This window comes from Argiope bruennichi, chromosome 9 (assembly GCF_947563725.1).
Source record: "Argiope bruennichi chromosome 9, qqArgBrue1.1, whole genome shotgun sequence".
In the NCBI taxonomy this organism is placed as follows: Eukaryota; Metazoa; Arthropoda; class Arachnida; order Araneae; family Araneidae; genus Argiope; species Argiope bruennichi.
In genome coordinates, this window is record NC_079159.1 from 56,037,851 (window position 1) to 56,057,944 (window position 20,094).

The 20,094-nt window shown below is 29.2% G+C and overlaps 1 protein-coding gene across 2 annotated transcripts in view; it reads right to left on the minus strand.

The window, feature by feature from the left end:
• The window catches only part of LOC129985120 (uncharacterized), a 143,086-nt gene that overhangs the window by 16,886 nt on the left and 106,106 nt on the right, over positions 1 to 20,094 (minus strand). For both annotated transcript variants that reach the window (XM_056095039.1, XM_056095038.1), the window contains exon 2: positions 3,219 to 3,487. In XM_056095039.1, the coding sequence (XP_055951014.1) occupies positions 3,219 to 3,487 (269 nt within the window). The remainder of the gene's footprint in view (positions 1 to 3,218; positions 3,488 to 20,094) is intronic.

Consider the following 20,094-nt stretch of genomic DNA (forward strand, 5'->3'; position numbering starts at 1 on the left):
AATGGATGGCTCGCTGCTGTGCAGAGCATTAATCGGTTCAGACGCACCCGATAAATAATGAAGGTTAGAAGAAGGAACACGATTCTTCTTGGGGAAAAATTTCAGCAAAAAAAAAAGTTTAAGTCAGATTACGTTAGTTATAGATCAGGAAATTGCAGAAGCGAAACTTTGCTTTTACAAAAATAACAGAAAACTATCAGATCATTGATGGTGCAACTAATTTGCAATTGTAATTCTGGCACCGAATAAAGCGAGCTATGCAGATTACTTAATCATACAACGTGGGGATGAAAATCGTGAAAGATTAGCTGATAAAAATGGGCGGATTTATTTTCCAGTCTGTGAGGCGTTAGAGCCAAGTATCTCAACAAGTAATATAGTATGTTGTGTATCGGCTTTCAGAAGTGGCGGAAAAGATAATTGTATTTCTCTTATAATACAAAAGACAGCTCAGACAGCATTTCAATGGACTGTTCTGAAAAGTTTTTATAAACTTATAGACCTTTTTTTTCTCATGAAATTATTCAATACATCAATTTTTAATCAATTTTTCACTAAAAAAAAGAGTTAAGGAAAGCTAAAACGAACGTTAAAATTCAACTCTAAAAATTGAACTTAAAGAGAAATATCGATCAGACAAGGGAAAACCCGATTTTAGGAAATCCTCTAAGTTGTGCGCAAAAATAATATCAATTCACTATAAGGAAAACCGACTTAAAAAGTTGAATAAAACAACAGCTTTAAGAAATTGGGCAACAGAATAACAGCAAAGGAGAAAATCAAGAACGAACCGATTCTCGTAAATGAAAAACAAGTAGAAAAACTATTAAGTTTTAATATATTTGTTAGAATAAAATATGACACTACTGCGCTCAATTAGGTAGTAAACTGAAATATAATGATCCCTCAATAAGCCTAATCAATTTGCCAAAATAGAATCATATTTTTTTAAAAAAATGTGGACATTTTGTTTTTTTGTTCATGGGACGAAGAGTAATGAGATATAAATAAAATCCCTGTTTCAGAGATTCGCATTAAAATAAAATCTGACAGAATGTATAGACAGCGTGCTGTCTGTCATAAGGGAAAAAAAGCGATATTTAACCTGAAATTTTCAAATAAAGTTCTAAGAATTCCTACTGAACAGAAGGGAGAAAAGATTTAAGCAAAATAATATTTTTAACAAATGAATTCACTTTTATTTTTCGCTATTAGTTCCTCAGTTCATTAAAATAGAAACTCCATGTGACAACATAACTGACGAAGTTTCACAAAATATATTTAAGTAATACCTTTTTAGTATAATATTTTGAAAGACTAAGCATTGAAGAATTAGCAGTTGATAATTCCTTTAGCTTACTTTTTACATTTTCTATTAGCGAATATGCTCAAACGGGATGGTGTGGACTTTTGGCTATCTTATTTCTACTGCATCGAACATAGTTGAAAATAATGGTGCGAAAAGAGAAGCGCTTCAGTTCTGACTTGGTTTTCAATTATTAATTTAAAAATTCAGCGAAGTAAAAGAAACATTTTTCTTAATTCTTATAAAATTGTGATAATAAAGGGGTTTTAAATAGATAATTAAACAATGCAGATATATATTATCTGATACAAATTTCTGGTTATAAATGAATATCAGTCTAACAAGTGTAGATTGGGTCGAATACAAAAAAAAAAAAAAAAAAAAAAAAAAAAAATGAATACAGAATAATGCTATCTTAGTTTCCACTGAAGGAGATCTTATTACATGTCTCGAATTCAAAACTGTTCACAACATTGTATATGTTTATATTTAAAGAAATTTGCTCAAAAAGTTAAAATTAAAATATCTGTATCTATCAAAACACAAGATTTTAAAAATTCTCAGTTAAAACTATACAGATTAAGAAAATGATTTTAATACTTAAAATAAACATAGCTAAGAAATTTTATTCTTAACTTTTCCAAGAAAATGAACAGCGTCAAGAAATTTTAAAGTTTTATTCAATGTTTAAAAGATATGAAGATAATTCAACAAAATACAAATCTGCAATTAGAGATTTTACAGATACAAAAACATTTAGAAATTTTGATAATTTATAAAATTATTTAAGAATTTCTTCACAAATTTTCCATTTAGGTATAGATATTTCAATGATTAAACGAAATTGGAAATAAAATATTATTCTAAAACTGATTGACGAATTGCATGCCTCACAATAAATATATATATTATTAATATGCAAGATTTAAAAAATATCAAAATATGTTTAAAATTAAAAATACAGAGCAAATAAAAGCAGCATTTATATTTTTAATCTTACATCTTCAAAAATTTAAATTGTACTTTCGATTCCTAAAAAAAATACAGATTGCAAACCATAATATTTACATAATGGCCAAAAGGAATTTTTTTTTCCATAAAAAATTTCAGACGGTATTCATAAGTGAACACAAAAGGAAGATATTCTTTATAAAGTAATTTTTTTAAGTTTATTTAATAGTAATCCTCTCAAAGACAGAAGATACAGAAAGAATTTCGACAAAACAGTGAAATATCTTCTTATGTTAAGAAATATAATGTTATTTATTCAAAAAAATATGCCAAAACATAAGGGAAGGGAAATTGCAACAGAAAGATATTGAAATATCTTGTTAACTATATCTAGTTTGTCAGGTAAAGAAAAATCCAGTATAAATATTTTCCATTAATATTATACACAACAAATTACTAGCAATCACCAAAAATTATACGTTATTTGTTGCTCAAGAGCCGGTATAAGTTTTTACACCAATTAAGTCTACAGCTTAAAAAACATTTTAACTGACAATTCAGTTAAGATTGTAAACATTGCATCAAATTTCAGTAGTAATTCTAAACTTGTATGTAAACAACCCTTAAGAAACGGGAATTCAAAATAACCGAGAACCGCCGCTATTTAAAAAAAAATAAAAAATTACAGGGAGGGGTTTAAAATTTTTTTAAGTGCAGATATTATATATTAATACAAAAAAAAAAATATTTTAAGAAAGTAATGCAAAATATATTTTAAGTTTTATACATTAAATACTTCAAAATTCATTGGAAGGGTGGAAAGATGAGTCATGGGTCTTAGAAGATTACAAATTGAGAGGTATGAGTGCCTCTAAGGATTCAAAAACCGAACGCAAGATCAGGTGTCAAAAATTACAGAATAAGCACTAAATAGATTGAGAGAGAGAGAGAGAGTACTCACGAAGGTGTTGAAGAGCTTCTGTGCTTGGTCGCGGGCCATCCTCGACCTCGTGGCCAGCCCCTTGGCGATTTCGAATGAGTCGACGAAAGGAGCACCGACCATGTCCGCCATCGGGTCGAACAAGTGTCCCGGTAAATCACAAGGATTGATCCATCTAGCCTCTGACATGTGTGTTGGCCGGCTGTCCACAGCCGCGAGGGCACTGAAGATGCAGAACACGAACAGCGACGGCACGTACGGGGAGTAGCCTTTCCCGACTCGAAACAGTCCTGCAACAAAACCACTGCAGTGAATGCGGGAAGAACGCTTGCTGGGCACGGATCTGCGATGGACATTGGTGATATAAGGCATCAGTGTTCGCGGATGATCGGAGCGAATTTCCTGCACCTGTCACTGTGTTATCTCTTTTTTTAATTAAAAGAAAAAAAAATATTTCGTGACCAAGTTCTTCGACGAAGCCACCAATCTTTCGAAAGTTTTCAGCTCATGAGGTTTCCGATATTAATTCCTATTGAATTCGAGACGAGCACAAACACGAACATGAAACAATCCTTTTTTTGTCGGCAAACCAACAAGAAAACAGAAGTAAAAATTCAAGCTATGCGATCAGCAGTCATTATAGTGGAGCGAGGCAGCAACCTGTAGAATGAATGTATCTTCCTGACAAATTGAGATTTGGCAAAAACCGCGAACCTTTTCTTTTTCGTTCACATCTGAACCGACTCAGCGCCGGTCGAGCCTGGTTTGACGACGGACGGAACTGCATGAACTACTGGGACAAGAGCGAACTACCGTATGCATCACTGGCATGGTTGCTCCGAACAACTTACTAGGCGAGGTCACTCGAGTGAGTGTGCGGTGTTTCGTTTTGTTTTCTTTTTGCTCTCGCTCTCTGAAATGATTCCCGAAAGAAAGTGACTGGCTGGGCGCGCTTTCCTGGAGATCGCTTTTCGAATGAAGAGGAGCTCGGACACGCGCCTCTTATATACTCCCATTCAAGAAAAGAGCGATTAGCGACGGAAAAAATGGGAGGAGCAAGTGGTTTCACCTTTTTGTAATTTTATTTTTCTCCCGCAGCCAATTGTTTTTCTTTTTGTGTTTGGTATTCCGGATTCGGGATAATGAAAACAGAGAAAGCACGTGGGTTTGCGAACAGAAGGGTTGCCAACTGCGCCAGACATAGGGTCCCATTGGGATCCGAAACGAGAAACCGCCAAATCGATTGCTTCGAATTTGACCATTTAAGCCTGATGTTGCAATAACTTTTAATTATATATGTGGAACTAGAAAACGCATAGCCATAAAAAAATTATTCCTTAACTCTATCCTAGCAAGAATTTTTTTTTTATTTGTAACCAATTTTTCAGAATAACTTCAATACATCAAATATCATTTCATCCATACATAAAGAAAGCAATGAAAAATTCATTTCTCACATTTCTAAATCAGGAAAAATAGTTTTAATTACATATTAATAATTTGAAAAGCCCATCCAAAATTTAAGTTCTTAAGCAAAATCTCTCTTGTTTTAAAATTCATTTCACACAAAGACAAAGACAAAAATTAAAAAGCTTTATATTTATTTATTTTCAATATTTCTTTCTTATGACATATTGTTTCTCATTACTTTTTTATTAGATTAACATTCTGCTTTCAGTACAGTACATGACATTAAGGAATTGGTCTTTTCATTGTGAAAAGAATCAAATGATTAAAGCGATGTTTGAACTGGAATAGTACATTCGCAATCCCATGTCATAACAACGCGGAGAGACTTTTTTTTGTCTGCTAATAAATATTATCAAAATAAGAAAAAACAATATCAAAATAAGAAAGAAATATGATCAAAATAAATAAGACATTATCAAAAAATGTCGTTGCAAATATGATCATCTTAGAATATTTAGAGAAATCAAAATTACTAAAATGTAACATCAAAGAAAACAGACTGCCCTTTTATGTAAATATTAATGTTTTTTAAATAAAAAATATTTTTAATAAGCATAAATTGTAACAAAACTTTCTATGTTTATTATTAGTTTTAATTTGGAATGATATTTCATTCTAAATATTTATGAAAAAAAAAATAGGAAAGAAAATGATAAAGATCTTTAAATTAAATTTTGCAGCTCCTTCATTTTTCCTCCTTTTCATTTCATTTCTTCTGGATATAAAACTCATATTTTACATTTCTTGAAATGCCATACAAAAATATTTCAGTCTATTCGACTGGATTAAATAATTATTTTATAACTCTTGGTGAATATGATTGATATAATAAGTTGAATTATTCCCAAAAGGTTCCTCACCTTCTTCCACACAAAATAATTTTGTGCCAAATCAGTCCAATAATTCTTTTAATAAATTATTTTTAGTTTTTATAATAATCAGCACATATCAGTTTCTTTCAATTAAAAAAAACATTATAAAAAAATAAAAATTTATTCTTTACTAATTTATTTTTAATCAAACACGAAAAACTGTATTGAAGAAAAATATTTTAAATATCTATTGATATTTATACACTTTAAAAAAAGTTGTAATGATTTAATAATAATAAGACTTATTCAAGATATTTTTCAGGTAGAATGTAAAAAACGACGAAGTTTATCCTCGCTGAGAGCAATAAACGCGCCAAATCTGGTAACCCATTTACACCTGAGATGTCAAGAGAACAGGTGACGTCATGATAGGAAGCAAATTTCGCTACTTGTTGATTGGCTCCTATGAATGACGTTTAAGAGCCGGCGCGTACTGAAGAAGGGTCGATAAGAAAGGCGCGCAATGTGAAGGTTCTCATTGGAGAAACTAACAGAGTTTATAGTAATGACGTCACGAGTGACCACTATCCATTCATGAACAGGCATCCCAAAAATGTAGAGTGGGTGAGCTGCCCTCTTTAAGAAAATCAACCAGCACTAAAAATTCAGAAAATTCCTTCATTAGATAAAATTTCTGATTTAAAATTCTCCATTTTTCGAGAATATTAATAAATCGGTTTTAAAAATCGTGGGCATAAAATTAATTTCTTTTTTAATACAATTTAACGACGAGTAATATAAAAGCAATGTTGTTTTTACCTTGAAGACTAACACTAATTTCTTTGGCAATATTATTTTCATGAAAATGAGGATCGATTAAAACGTTGTGCTTCAAAATATGTTCAAGATTTATTAATCTATTTTGAATTTAAATTAAACAATTATAATTATTTTAATTTGTTTATTCGATTCCGAATCCTTTCACTTCTTCATTATGCTATTTAAATGTGTATGCAGCTAATTATGCATATTTAACGAGAAAAGCCAATCTATCAAAATCGAAACAAATTCACCAAAATAATCTTAAGTTCCTAGAATACTTTTAGTTGTCGTTTTTTTTCCCTCAGCTTTTTCTCCACGGACAAGTTTAAGCTCCAATTTAATAATTTATTAAAAATGAAATAATAGTTATAAAATAGGGTTTTAATAATTGTTTTATCGAAATGATAAAAACAGTAAGAAATCCAAATCATTGGAAAATCAGAATAATTCTTCCTTTTAAAAAAATTGTTATTAACAACAGCTGACGATCCTTTGGCCTGAATAGACAAGAAACAGGGGAATAAAATATCTTTTCTGTAATAAATTAAACAGCAACACTTGCTACAAGTGTTAATAATTTTATTTTTCAGATGACTATATCCCTCCGAAAAATACCGAAATAGTTAATTAAAATAAAGATTTTCAAATAAGAGAATGTGAAGAAAGAAAGAATCTTTTGCTATTTTAAATATTTCAAGCAGTTCAAGCATACGGGAAATGGTTTGAAGAAAAGAAAGGGAGGAAAATTACAAAATATCAACGAAATGAAGTTTTAATTACATAAATCTACATATTAACTAGTAAAACTACTGGGTTATATACATACAGATAGAATACAGATGTGAGAAAAATATAATGCCTATGGTTTAAAAAGAAGTATTATTCATTTTAAAAGAATGAGAATGATAATCCTTAGTCTTATCAAAAGGTTACAAAAAGATAAGAATTAAAAAGTAAGTTTTATGTTATCTTTCATTCAGTCGAATTTTTTTATCATTTTTGTTATCATGTAGTTTTGTGTGTGCGTGCGTGCGTATGCATTGGCACTCTGTAGGAGAGACCATTTCATTTAGAACTACCAAATTTAGCACAGGTATAATTTGGAGGATGAGAATGAACATTTTGAAGCCAAAGTTGAACATTTTAATTAGAATTTAAATCCAAAATTAAGTGTTCTTCCGCATTTGCTACTTTACATATTATTGCACAAAATTTATTTTTATCCCCTCCCCCCTTTTAAAATGTAAAAAAAAAATATATATATCTTACAAGTTGTACCAATTAAACTATCGTATAAATTTTTCTTGGTTTTTTTTTAAAGACTTTTGAAAAAATATTGTTGATATATTTTTCAACATTAGATATTTTGTTGAACTCATATTCAAACCATTTTCATTGCTCCGCCAAATATTTAATCGTGTGATTTTCTTCGATTGTTAAAACCGACGGAAGAAGGATTTACGCACGGCAGCTATGTAGTTTACATGAGGAATAAAAAAATGACGTTATAACACCATAAAAATTGGATTATCTTATGTTAGAAATAATTCCATGTTACGATCTTGATAGTACTATAGTGTCATGGGACTTAACTATTAGGACAGTTTTATATATATAATAGGCAGAACAAACATGTAACTGTTAAAATACGGTTTTGATATATATTAATAGAACTTTATGCATAAGAAACCCAAATGAAAGTAAACACAATCAAATTTTCGGCATACCAGCTGAGTAGAATGAATATTTTAGCTACAAAACTATGATGTTATCAACAAAAACAATCTCACTGCAGAAAATGGAGGAACAATTGAAAGATATTAGGGATAAAATAATAAGGGTAAGTCAAAGGGGTAATTAGGATTAAAGTATTAATGCAGTATACAAAAATAAATAGATTTTGTTGGAGTTGGAAGGTAAAAGCGGTGACTGTCCTTTTTTTCTACAAAAGGAATCGAAATGAATTAAAATTGCTCAATCCTTTAACTGTTCATTAAGTTAGGTGATTCATAATTATAGAAAAATTAAAAAGGAAGCAAAAAGATACCTTTCCTTTCAATTATAAATTATTTTAGAAAGAGTCCATATACTAAGTGTCAAATTTCTTTTTGACTTTAACTAAGTGCAGAATCTTAGTTTTGAATACAAAGAAATTACAATCCCTATAAGAAAAAACAGCTAAAATAAAGTGATTAATATTAAATTTTAGTCTTAAAGTGCTGCATTTAAGAATTTTTTTTCTTGTATTAATAAACACATGGTATTGATAATTTAACCAAATACATAAAAAAATAATTTTAACTTATATTCCTAAACATAAAATTGGGAAAACAAATTTTGAAAAGAAAATCAGAAAATAATTATAATAAATAATTATAAAAAGTAATTTGGTTTTAAAAATTAATCTACGTGTTTTTTTTTGGCCGAAATTCATTAATAGGATGTATTAATGCAATCAAAAATAAATTATTTTTGATAAATTCAGGGAAAAAGTTAAATCTACGCATAATTAGCAATTTCACAACAAACTATTTTTAATATAATAATTGATTGTGATAAAATGTAGCATTAGATTATTTTCCTTCATACTTGTGAAAATAACTATAGTCCGAAGCCCGTATTTTAGAATAGATTTTGAGACGCAGAAAAACATCCAGTTGCAATAAAAAAAATGCTCCAAAGAAAAGTAACTACTTTTAACTGAGAAAGAATTGGAAATCCTTTTGTCATCCCCAATCCTTTATCGCGGTGATTGTTTCTACAATATAGGCAATGGGATTTTCACATTATGAAAGATATAACACATTGACAGAAAAAGGTGATATATCAGGCTTTTCCCCAAAACCGTCCGTTTTGATCAACTTTATTGTAACCACAAACATCAGACTGGTAACAACATGAATAAGTAACAACATTTGGTCATCAACAACCAGCATTTTCATTTTGAATGAAAACCGAAATATATTTTATGCATTTCATAACAACCACTGATCTTATTAAATTTGAATGAAAGATTATTTCAAAGCGTATGAATCATCTTGAGCATTCTCTCATTTAACGAACAACTCTGTGCAACAGAACATAAAGAACAGCAAGTGTTTCCTTATTGTATAAAGTATCACAAACTTCGTTTTTGCAAGGTCTTCCAACAGCTGCAGAACGACTACATTTGATGTGTTCTTTCCGTAGACAAAAGCTTGTGGTTTTGCGCTTGACTATGCGAAAGCTTACCGCAAACCTGCTGCTGCATTCATTCCGAAGTGTTCAGTGATGCGATACTTTCTCTTCAAAAAATCCGCTTTTGTTTGTGACATACTAGGCCAAAGTTAAAGTAAATAAACACATCATCAGAACTATATATTCTAATTATAAATTTATAAATAAATAGCACCATTAAATATCCTTGATCATTTCTGCTTTATCGATTTGAAATTCTTCGTTTCCTGTTGAAAAGTTCTTATCAATGGTCCAAATGCCGTTTCATTATATTGAGAAAATCGAAAAATTTAAGTAATATTCTTTGATTGAAATGTCCGTGTCAAGTTATGTGTAAGGTAGCAGAAATATTAAATTTATTAATTGTTAATTAAATCTGAATTTAAAAAGTGCAAATGTTTAATTATCAAAAAAAAAATCACAAACAATTCTTATGAATAATCATACATTCTGGGAAATTTTACTCATCTTTCAGAAGAAAAGAAATTTTCAAACATTGATGGAGTTGATTGATACATTTGGGATTGATGTGGTTGACACTGATACGTATTTTAATTGTTTTATACATGTCTTAAGTTATAAGTTAGCAATTCCTAACCTTTCACCAACTTGCAAATTATACATTCTGACAATATATGCGCATCGATTCTTCTCTTTTGAATGTTTGCTGTCCTTAATATATTCTGTTATTAACGTAATCACAAAATCGTAAAATTGAACCTTTGAAATTAAATTACTCCACATAAGCCATTTTCAAAAACAACAGTTTGGAATGGTATAGTTTTAATGAAAAAAATAATCACAAAATATTCTATGAAGATTTGCTTTCTAATGTCGTCGAATGAAATGATAACTGTAACAGATAAACCTGAACACCAATGTTGATAAAGATGTATAAAAAATACATCAAGACGAAATAAAATATTTGCTTTAAAATATAAAAATCTCTAAAAAATTTGTTATTTAAAAAAATTGCACATATTATTAATGTAAAGAAACACGCATTTAATATCTAACAATTTAGCAAACTGTTATACATTGCGAAATTATTTATATTTTAAAGAATCACTTGCATGACGACGATGGTCATTTAAATTACATTCCGGACTTCCAACTACTTCGGACTTTTCATTAAATATGCGTCTGAAGTCGAGACATTCGATCGTTATCTACCAAAGTTAAGGAAAAACAAGATTTGAAGATACTATATATTTAGTTCTCTTTCATTCTAATTAGCTTTACTGCCTCATTTTCAAACTGATTTGTAAGCATTCTGATAAGTAGACACTGTAACAATGAAAAAGATATCAAGTAACAGAACTCAGACGATTTGCGCAAAATGAAAGGAAAAAAAAGAAAGATTACATCAGTATTAAGCGATTTATGATTCAATTTCTATCACAGGATATAAAATGAAAAGAACCTCTCGACAAGGAGGAATTAATTACTCTTTATTACTTACAGTAATGGAATTTTCAAGCTAAAAAGTTATAAAAGAATATACATTTATTTTGTGAAAAGGCGATTAGGTTAATTGTATCAGATAATTTTGTTAGGAATTCGATTTCTTTTCAACATGCAAAATAATTATAGCAACATTTGAAAGTTAAGTTATTAGAGTGGCCATAAAAAAGAACTCGGATAACAGAGCATATAACAATGAATATATATACCCTAATATATTCAGTTTCGATCTGCCTTCTGAAAAAGTCCAATTTTAATTTTGATAAGTATAAAATAAGTGAAGATAATAAATTTTGGAAGTAATTAAAACGAATATCGGGGAACGAAGCTACAATCATGAGTAATTTTCAATCTCATTGAATTGCCCTCCGAACATTTTAATAGAAAGTAGTATTTTTAAATCGCTGGAAAGAATTCTCCGTTCATTTTAAATAAAATATAAATACTAACTTCCGTGGTTAAATCAAGCTTTTAAAATAATTCGTCATTAAAATCTCATAAAAATATGAAAAAGTACCACGGGCTAATCACTTCATAAGTATAACATCATATCAATTCATAGCAAATCCTTGGTGAGATTCGCTTCATCCTAGATACAGTTCAAGTAATAGAACTGTGACAATGAGTAATATTCACTAATATTTTTCATAGAATATATCACCGTAGCTCTTTGCTTGCAATATTCTAAAGCGCACTGGTCGAGCAAGATAATGAATCCATGCGACACGTTTATTGCTGCCAGATACAAAGAAATCTGCTCAGACGTGCGAAAGTTCTTGGAAGTTCAAATCCAATGACAGTGTCTTTGAGATAAAAATGAATTCGTTGTTCCAAAGGATGTTCCATGGGAATTCTTCGCCCAAGGTCCATCCAAACTAGGAACATATAATCACTCCAGTAGTGTAAACGCACTTCCGCATCCGCTGGGAAATTTTGGATATACCTAATCTTAAACTAGAAAAACCGTCAAGGTTTTGAGCAATAGTTTTTTACCTCCCTTTCACATTTAGTTACGACGTATATAGTTGTTGGAATATTACTCGAAAATGATCAACTTTGTTAGCAACATTATTTTCCACTAAGGTACTACGACATATCTAGCATATCTATTGTACAAAATACCAGATATAAAAATTTTCCATTTCCTGATATTAAGTATGTTCACATTTATTGTACATGTAAAAGTTTAATATTTTCGAAGTTTGAGATGTTTTTCCATAAATTAGTTAATCACAGCATCGTCCCATGAAAGTTTTATTGTGCGGAGTGTCATTTTTTTCCTAATATCATAGCTTTCTAAGTAAAATCCTGCCATAGAAGCACAGTTTAAAATAACCAATGCAATAATGTCTAGCAGATAACAAAAGTCCTACTGTGTTCTTTTACAGGTGTAGCTGGTGCGGTGCTGTAGGCTGTGATTTTCTATAGACTGAAATTTGGGTAAAGACTTTGCTAGTGCGATTATCGCACCTTCATTTTATGCAAATCACATTCGTCCAAGATTAAAAAAATAAATTTACTTTCCTTTTTCTAAATTGAAATTCCACTATCTCACAATTGGCAACACTAAATTTTACAGACAAGCCGAAAAACCATTTGCTTAACTATTCTTAAATACCTCTTTAATAATGGTCTTGCATCAAGATCATTATTAAATTATTATAGTGGGCATTATTATCACAAATACTCGTTGATCATAATAAAAGCAATTTATTGTGCACTATTAGATTTTAATAATTTGAACTTAATTCAACATAAAGAGCAGAAACTATATAATTGAGTTTATTCGGTTTCAAAAAGAGAATAAAATATCTCTACAAATAATTGTACGAATCTTGCAATTTTTAAACTGCTATGGGGTTGTATGAAAATTGTATTTTTTTTAAATGTTTTATGAAAAGTATACATGATAAAAACTACTTATTTAAACATCTGAAAGAATAAAATATATTTGATTGGATTAAAAAAATATTTGATTGGATTAAAATAAATTTTTTAAAATATCATATATTTAAAAAAAACTATATAGACAAGTCTATAAAAATAAAATGAATAATCAAAATAAAGCTCATCGAGCGATCTAAATTTTCTAAGGTTATTACTGAAATACTTCTATTTGCATTTAACATTTATGAAAGACAAAAAATTTAAAAACTTAAAATGAAATTTAAACTTAAATTAGATATTTAAAACTTCATATTAATATTTTTAAAATGCATCCTTTTCTTCGAAAAAAAAAATCACTAAACAAAAACTTACAATTGACGATTTTCAAACCAAGATTCTTGTTTAGCTCTACTCATTATATAAAAGAAAGAAATAAAATTTAATAAATAATAAGAGATACAAAAAATAATGAATTTCTATGTATAATATTAATAGCATTTTTTTTGTTAGATTTCAATATAATTTTTAGGTCATAAAAAAGTGTTCAAATATTTTTTTTTATTAGTTTTATTTAAATCAGTTCCACAAGCGTTCAGATTTTATTTTTAGATTTTGTTACTCATATTTTTTTAGACTCATGTTTTAGATTTTGTTACACTAAAGAATCGTATAACAAAATATTGTTACTTTAAAGGTTACAAATCAATTCCAATATTATTAAAGGTTATTTAATCAATTCTAATATTGCTTCTGTACAAAGGTACAGGAGCAATATTGGAAGTGATTAAAAGAATGCATTGACCTAACATTCATTGTAAAAATAGTTCCATAATATCAGTAAAGTCTAGTGTAGAGCATAATTAGTAATAATGGTTGGCTTTATGCTAGTCCTGGTGGCTCAAAGAATCAACAACAATAAAGAATAATCTCAAAAATTTGTGTTATATTTATCCTCTTAAATTGTTTCTCTGAATAAACTTTCGTGTAAAACAAAGACCGTTGGATATTTCGTGGAGTTTTTCATGTTGATCTCTGATTAATTACTGGGAAAACAATTTTCCGTGGAGGCGAGATTTAAGAAAGGAATTTCATTTACAATGCCTTTAATATCTCGCATCACGAAAAGGCAACCTAAAACAAAGTAAACCGCTTTGAATCCTAATACACGAACGATAGTCATCGATTGTCTGGATACAAAATTAAATGCTCGGTACCGCTATAGTTCTACGAATGAGATAAAATCAGAACAGATAGTTTCTCAAAAGTGAAAAGACCTTACAAGAAATAAAAAGTTACTAAAATTTAATATTTCGTTTCTCTCGCTTGAGCAAATTCAATGCTGTCAATACCTTCCGCCATCCCTGCCCACTGACGAAATCGATTACGTCAGATTAAGAAGAAAAAACAACTGCTACAGGAAAAGGATTTTCAAAAGCGAAGAAATAAGGAAATGGTCAGATGCTAAAGTAGTTACACCTTTATGGAACGTCAATTTTAAAAGCATTCCCACAAAGCCCTTTTTTTAACACCTTTACTTAGCCCCATACCTAGAATCGTGGGTATTCTCAATCAGTGGAAATGGAAAAGCATTTGATGAAAAAGTAAATCGTGTCTTATTGGGAAATTATTAGATCTACAGTTGAAGACATTAAGTTACAGAAAAACATGGGCTTGTTCTTTTATAAAACTTGTCTATATCATGAGCATATTTAATTATTTGACATTTTTGTTAGTAGACTTTTCCTCAGTAACTGAGAATCAACATGGTCAGTATTAACGTATTTGTATAACTTTGTACGTCGGCTGCTTTTTAAAGTTGTACATAATTAACTCAAATTGCAATAGAAAAAAGGCAAGCTTACTTTTGTCTCGAATTTAAAGATCGCATAGGAAGCTTATAATCAATTTTGTCCTTTTTTAGAACAGATAAACTAAATTTGATTCTTGTGCTACAAAACTCAAGAATTAATTAATCCATTCAAAACTTAGAAGTCAAAAGAAATGTTTTTAAATTTAGCTAAGTATCTAAAATAAAATAATATTTATCCAATACATTGACCATACAAATCAAATTTGCAGAAAATTAAATTTTCTCTCAATTAGAAAAATAAAATGTTTGGAAAAATGCTTTAAATGCGTTTTGATGAAGTTTGAAACAAATTATCTTATACAATGATAGAAAAAAAGGATTAAATAATTAAAAAGGTTGTATAATATTTTAAATTCTACTAAAAAGATTTATACATTCTAAAATCATAGTTATCAAAGACTGTAGCCGTCCTTTCAATAAAATTTTAAATGTCATGACATAATAAATCACAAAAAGTATGACTTTTGGTAATTATAAATTATGGATCAAACAGTCAATCATTGCTTTAATCTAAAGAATAAATGAAAGGTGTCTCTAAATTCTCTCTCAATGAGAAACTTAAATGCTCAATTCAGAGAATTTAAAAAGACTATATTTTGAAGTAGTTCTAAGATATTTTAAAGAAAATTCAGTATATCAAAGTTTTATATCAACCTAAACGTCATATTACATTTGATTTCTTGTGGAATTAGTCTTTTGCGAACTCAGAACAAAATCAATCATTTTCCATATAAAATACTGTTTAGCATGGAAAAATAACTTATAGCACAAGATCAATCTTGATGTTAAATACTTATAGGCGGATAGCATGTTTTCTGTGCACAAACTATATGTTAGAAGAAAATATTTAGACCATATAAATAACACCTAGACAAGATATTTTAATATAAAGGTTGTTTAAATATGTACAATATATGCAATACAAATAAATAATTTGATAAAATATATTATTCCTCAAAAGAGGAGTGAATTAAGAAAAAAGTTAAAAGCGGACATAAGTACATATCTCTGTTACAGAATGACCGTAAAATGACTTTCACAATTTGGAAATATCTGAAGCTAAGATATCGAATGAATTAAATTTCATATGCAGATTTTAGAAGAAATCAATAGCTTTTTAAATTCTATTTTAAACATAATTGCATCAGCAGTTTCTAATACAATATATTGGATGTATAATATACTGTAAAAGCTTTGAAAATATGGCATGTTGGTCAAGGAACTCTAATATTAATTAATTAAAGATTATTCCCTGAGAGTTTTATGCTGTATGTTATTCAATTTTGTATGTTTTGAAATGAACCATTATTATAAAGGCGGGAGTGGGAAATCAAAAAAAAAAAAATTGTTAAACTAATTTTACAAATTATAAAATAAAGCTTGTGAGGAAGCTTTCATCAAGTTAGGTGTTTTATAATTTTGCTCTGAGCCGAAACAACAATAATAATAATAAAAGAAAAAAGAAATTGAACTTCCGTAATTTCTATTTTAATTTCAAACATAAAAAAAAATGAGAGGATTCGTTGATGATAATTTTAGATCATAAATGAAATTTAAAGCAACTTGAAACATGAAATTATGGAAATGTCATAATCAACGTAAAGCGAAGTGAAAAAAGACAATTTATTGGCAAACTGAATATCACATTACTGCAGAATATCAAAGTAATAAATAAACGGCTTCGCCATTTCAAATAACCATTATCTTTGATAAAATACTTTTTTTTTATTAAACCGACCAATTTAATTAAAAAAATAAGGTGGATTGAATTCAAACTATTCAACCCGATAGCAACTGTTACATTGGCAGATTTTAATTAATATAACATAATAAAAGTAACACCTCGAAAAGCAGATGAACAAAAATGGCGCTTTTTATTGCGAAGACACTTGATTTGCAGGTGGCGATAGTGCCAAGTGGTACTTTCTTAATACATATAATCAGATATCAATCACTAAAGCGATGCCGAAAACTAAATTCCCATTCAAAAGCGACGATTCAGTCCCTACGTGAAATCACTACAAAAAGGTCTCGCGTGAACGTAATGCTAATAGAGACTCGTAAGGCAGAACAGGGATTTGTCAAAAAATTATGTAAATGTTAAGAAATAGTTATGTATGCGTTGCGAAGCGAAGACAGACGCCGCTCATAATAATGCATCAGGAGTTCGCAAGCAAAAAAGCACAATTGCTAGAAATGGCTTTTTCTAACGGATTTCGTTATTCAGTGAATGAAACGCGGCAAGAAATCAAAGAAAAGCGCGTAGTTTTACGATGAAAGCCGTGATATAAAAGTTTCTAAAAATACTTAATTAAATGTTGTCCTGATATGATATAAGGTACGTGTAACTGGATTTTAAGTACTTGTGATGAATAAATTTTCTTATATAAATAAAGATTTGGATAAAAAAATATGATTTTTAATGTGTTATTTTGAAACAAAACTGCCAGAAAAGTATAAAAAAGCAGATTTTAGTTTCTGTAGCGTTCGTTTATTAAAATTAAGTCAAATACAAAACGCAATAAAAAAAAATCCGCGCTTGAAACTAAGATAATAATCGGCGTTATCGTTTTAAATGCTGTAAAAGAAAAGTATTAAGATAAATTTATTCTACTTTAATTGCTGCTTTGCATTTTTGCAGATAATGTTTGAGAAAATTGAATTCAAAAGAATTAATGTCGAAGATGTTGTACAAGATGGTAATTTGAAAGCAATTCATAAAAAAAATCTCAGTAAAAATCTCTGCTCTGTAAAAGAATGTTTATGATGTTGTCAAGTATAAATGAGATTGGTATTTAAATATAGAAAAAAAAATTTAAAAAGAAAAATTTTAAAACAGTTTAACAACAAAAAAATATAAGATTTATAATCATTTCCCTAAAATCCTGTAAGATGGGCGCTAAACCAGCAACAAAAAGAAGTTTTAACCTCCTCTGAAGAATTCTTATCCTTCAAGACTTTTCTTATTCAGTCAAAGAGTTATATTGACACATATTTTTCTTCATTACAACAAGGACAACTTCCTGCAGATGTTTACCGGCAATACTGTTGCCGAAAATCGGAAACAGACACTTGTTTTACTTTCAAAACATGTCAAAAAGTAACTTTGGGAGAATATTTTGTAGCTCGCTAAAATTTTCAATTAATTATTTTATATAACTTGGTCTCTAAATAACTTCTCCAGCAAAATATTTATAAGCTTCAAATTTCGACAGTCCTATAACTCACTTTATTACAAAATTTATGTGCCGTTCTATTCATTATACTATGTATCTCAAATTTCCGATCGGTCCCCGTAAAATTTGTATTTTAAATTGACAAAGAAATGTTAAAATATCAATAAATATAAAAACGTTTTTGAGGAAACTAAACATGTTCTTTTTTTAAATATGACTACAGAAAATCAAATCTTTCAGCTTTGAAATCTTACGTGTATAACAGAATAATTTTATAATTTATGCATTATCTCAAAGAATCATTTTTTTTTAAATTCTCTCATAAAATTCAGCTTTTAATTTTATTTTCAAAAGGAATTAAATGATATTAGTAATATTTTATTTCATTTCAGCCGATATTTTTTTTTTTTTTTTGAAAATTTTGAAGCCTAAATTTTATTTGGTCCTTCGTTTGTATAACTCGCATTCAGTAAAATAATCTAGACAATCTATCAAACCTGATCTAGTTATAAAGTTTTGGATATTATTTTAGTAAAATCAAAAAATTCCATTAATTTTGGCCAATGTAACGTCTGGAAACTCCAGGCACTGACTGGCGTATCTTCTCCGGGACAATCAATGGAGTGGTCTAAAATTGCGCGTTTTTATAAGATGGTAATATTCTAATTTTTATAATTCACTAAGTTTTGTTGTTGTTTGTAATGGCACTTGCCATGGACAAGCTCGCTGACGAAGTCAGCGATTTCAAGCCAAAAGAGCGTCTCTTGTTTTAGTAGCGCCACTAGGGCTAAGAGTACGTCTTAGCTACTCACGCATCACATTCGCTTGCACAACCCCTTTTTACAGGGGGGGCACATTCACACATCTCACAGATAAAACAAATGAAGAACCACCATGCCCGAACCGGGACTCGAACCCACGACGCCCAGGTCACAGGGAAGACGCGCTGCCCTTATGCCAGGACACCGGCTCACTAAGTTTTAGTTAATAGCAATAGAGTGCAATTTTTTTTACTTAAAATATTAGCGCCTCAAGGATATTTCATTAAATATGACTCACAGAATAGAAGAATCTATTTACATTTATTGATTTAACATTTATTGATTCAAACTGCATAAAATATAACTATTTACTATATTTGGACGTTTTGTTTTATGTTTAGGCAACAGTTGATTAGACGGGAATATCCATTATACTTGATTTCAAACAAATATACCGGATATAACCATGATTCGGCAAAATTGCTTGACATTAAAGTCGTGATATTGTAATTGTCTTATTTAAGTTTTATTTTCTGTATGAACCTTTTTAAAGGAAACACTCTTACAATATCACTGCTCTTTCCGTTTTCAACAATGGTAGAAAATTAAGCGATTAAGTACTTAATGAAACAGTGAAAATGGTTGGATCTTCGGGGAACAATGTAATAAATCTATTGTTGAAAATCAGGCAAAAAAAAAAAAATTTGAAATTGCAGGTATTTAGGAAGAATTTGCATAATTTTTATTATTAAAAATGCAATTTTTTAGGCAATTAGATAAAATTATGTAAAAAAAAAATATTCTTTTAAAAATTGCCAAGCTTTAACAAAAATTCGTACGACTATTAAAATGATGTCTTTAAGAGACACTTTATATTTCAAAACTGTGTACAATTAAATTTACGGCAGTAATACTTTCAGAAGTTACCGCAGAAAAACACCGAAATTCAGTTTAAATTTTAATTAATTAAAATTTTAAAAACACACTCCGCGATGCACATTTCCAATTTTCAAAGTTATACATGTACGAAATTTGGAAAGTGTATAATTAATGAATGTACCTGCAGAACACCTACAGAAGACACACACTCATTCATCGTTATTATTAGTCGAGATATGCGTATTAAAGTTTAGAGAATGGCCGTTGGGTCCTAATTCTAGTGAAATTCACTATATATATTAAACTGTGTTTGTCTTAAATAAAATAGATTTTGAAAAGTCACAAACTTTTTTTTTCACATTTATTCTTTTAGAAAATATTTTCATATTTATTTCATTTCATATAGCCACATGCTGAAAATTACATTTTTCTAGGTTTAATTTGTTGTAAGAGTTAAATTAAATCGTTGAATTTTCATCAACAAGATGGCAACATATTGATGAAAGCTAATTTTTCCAATCGCCTAATTTGTTCAAGTAG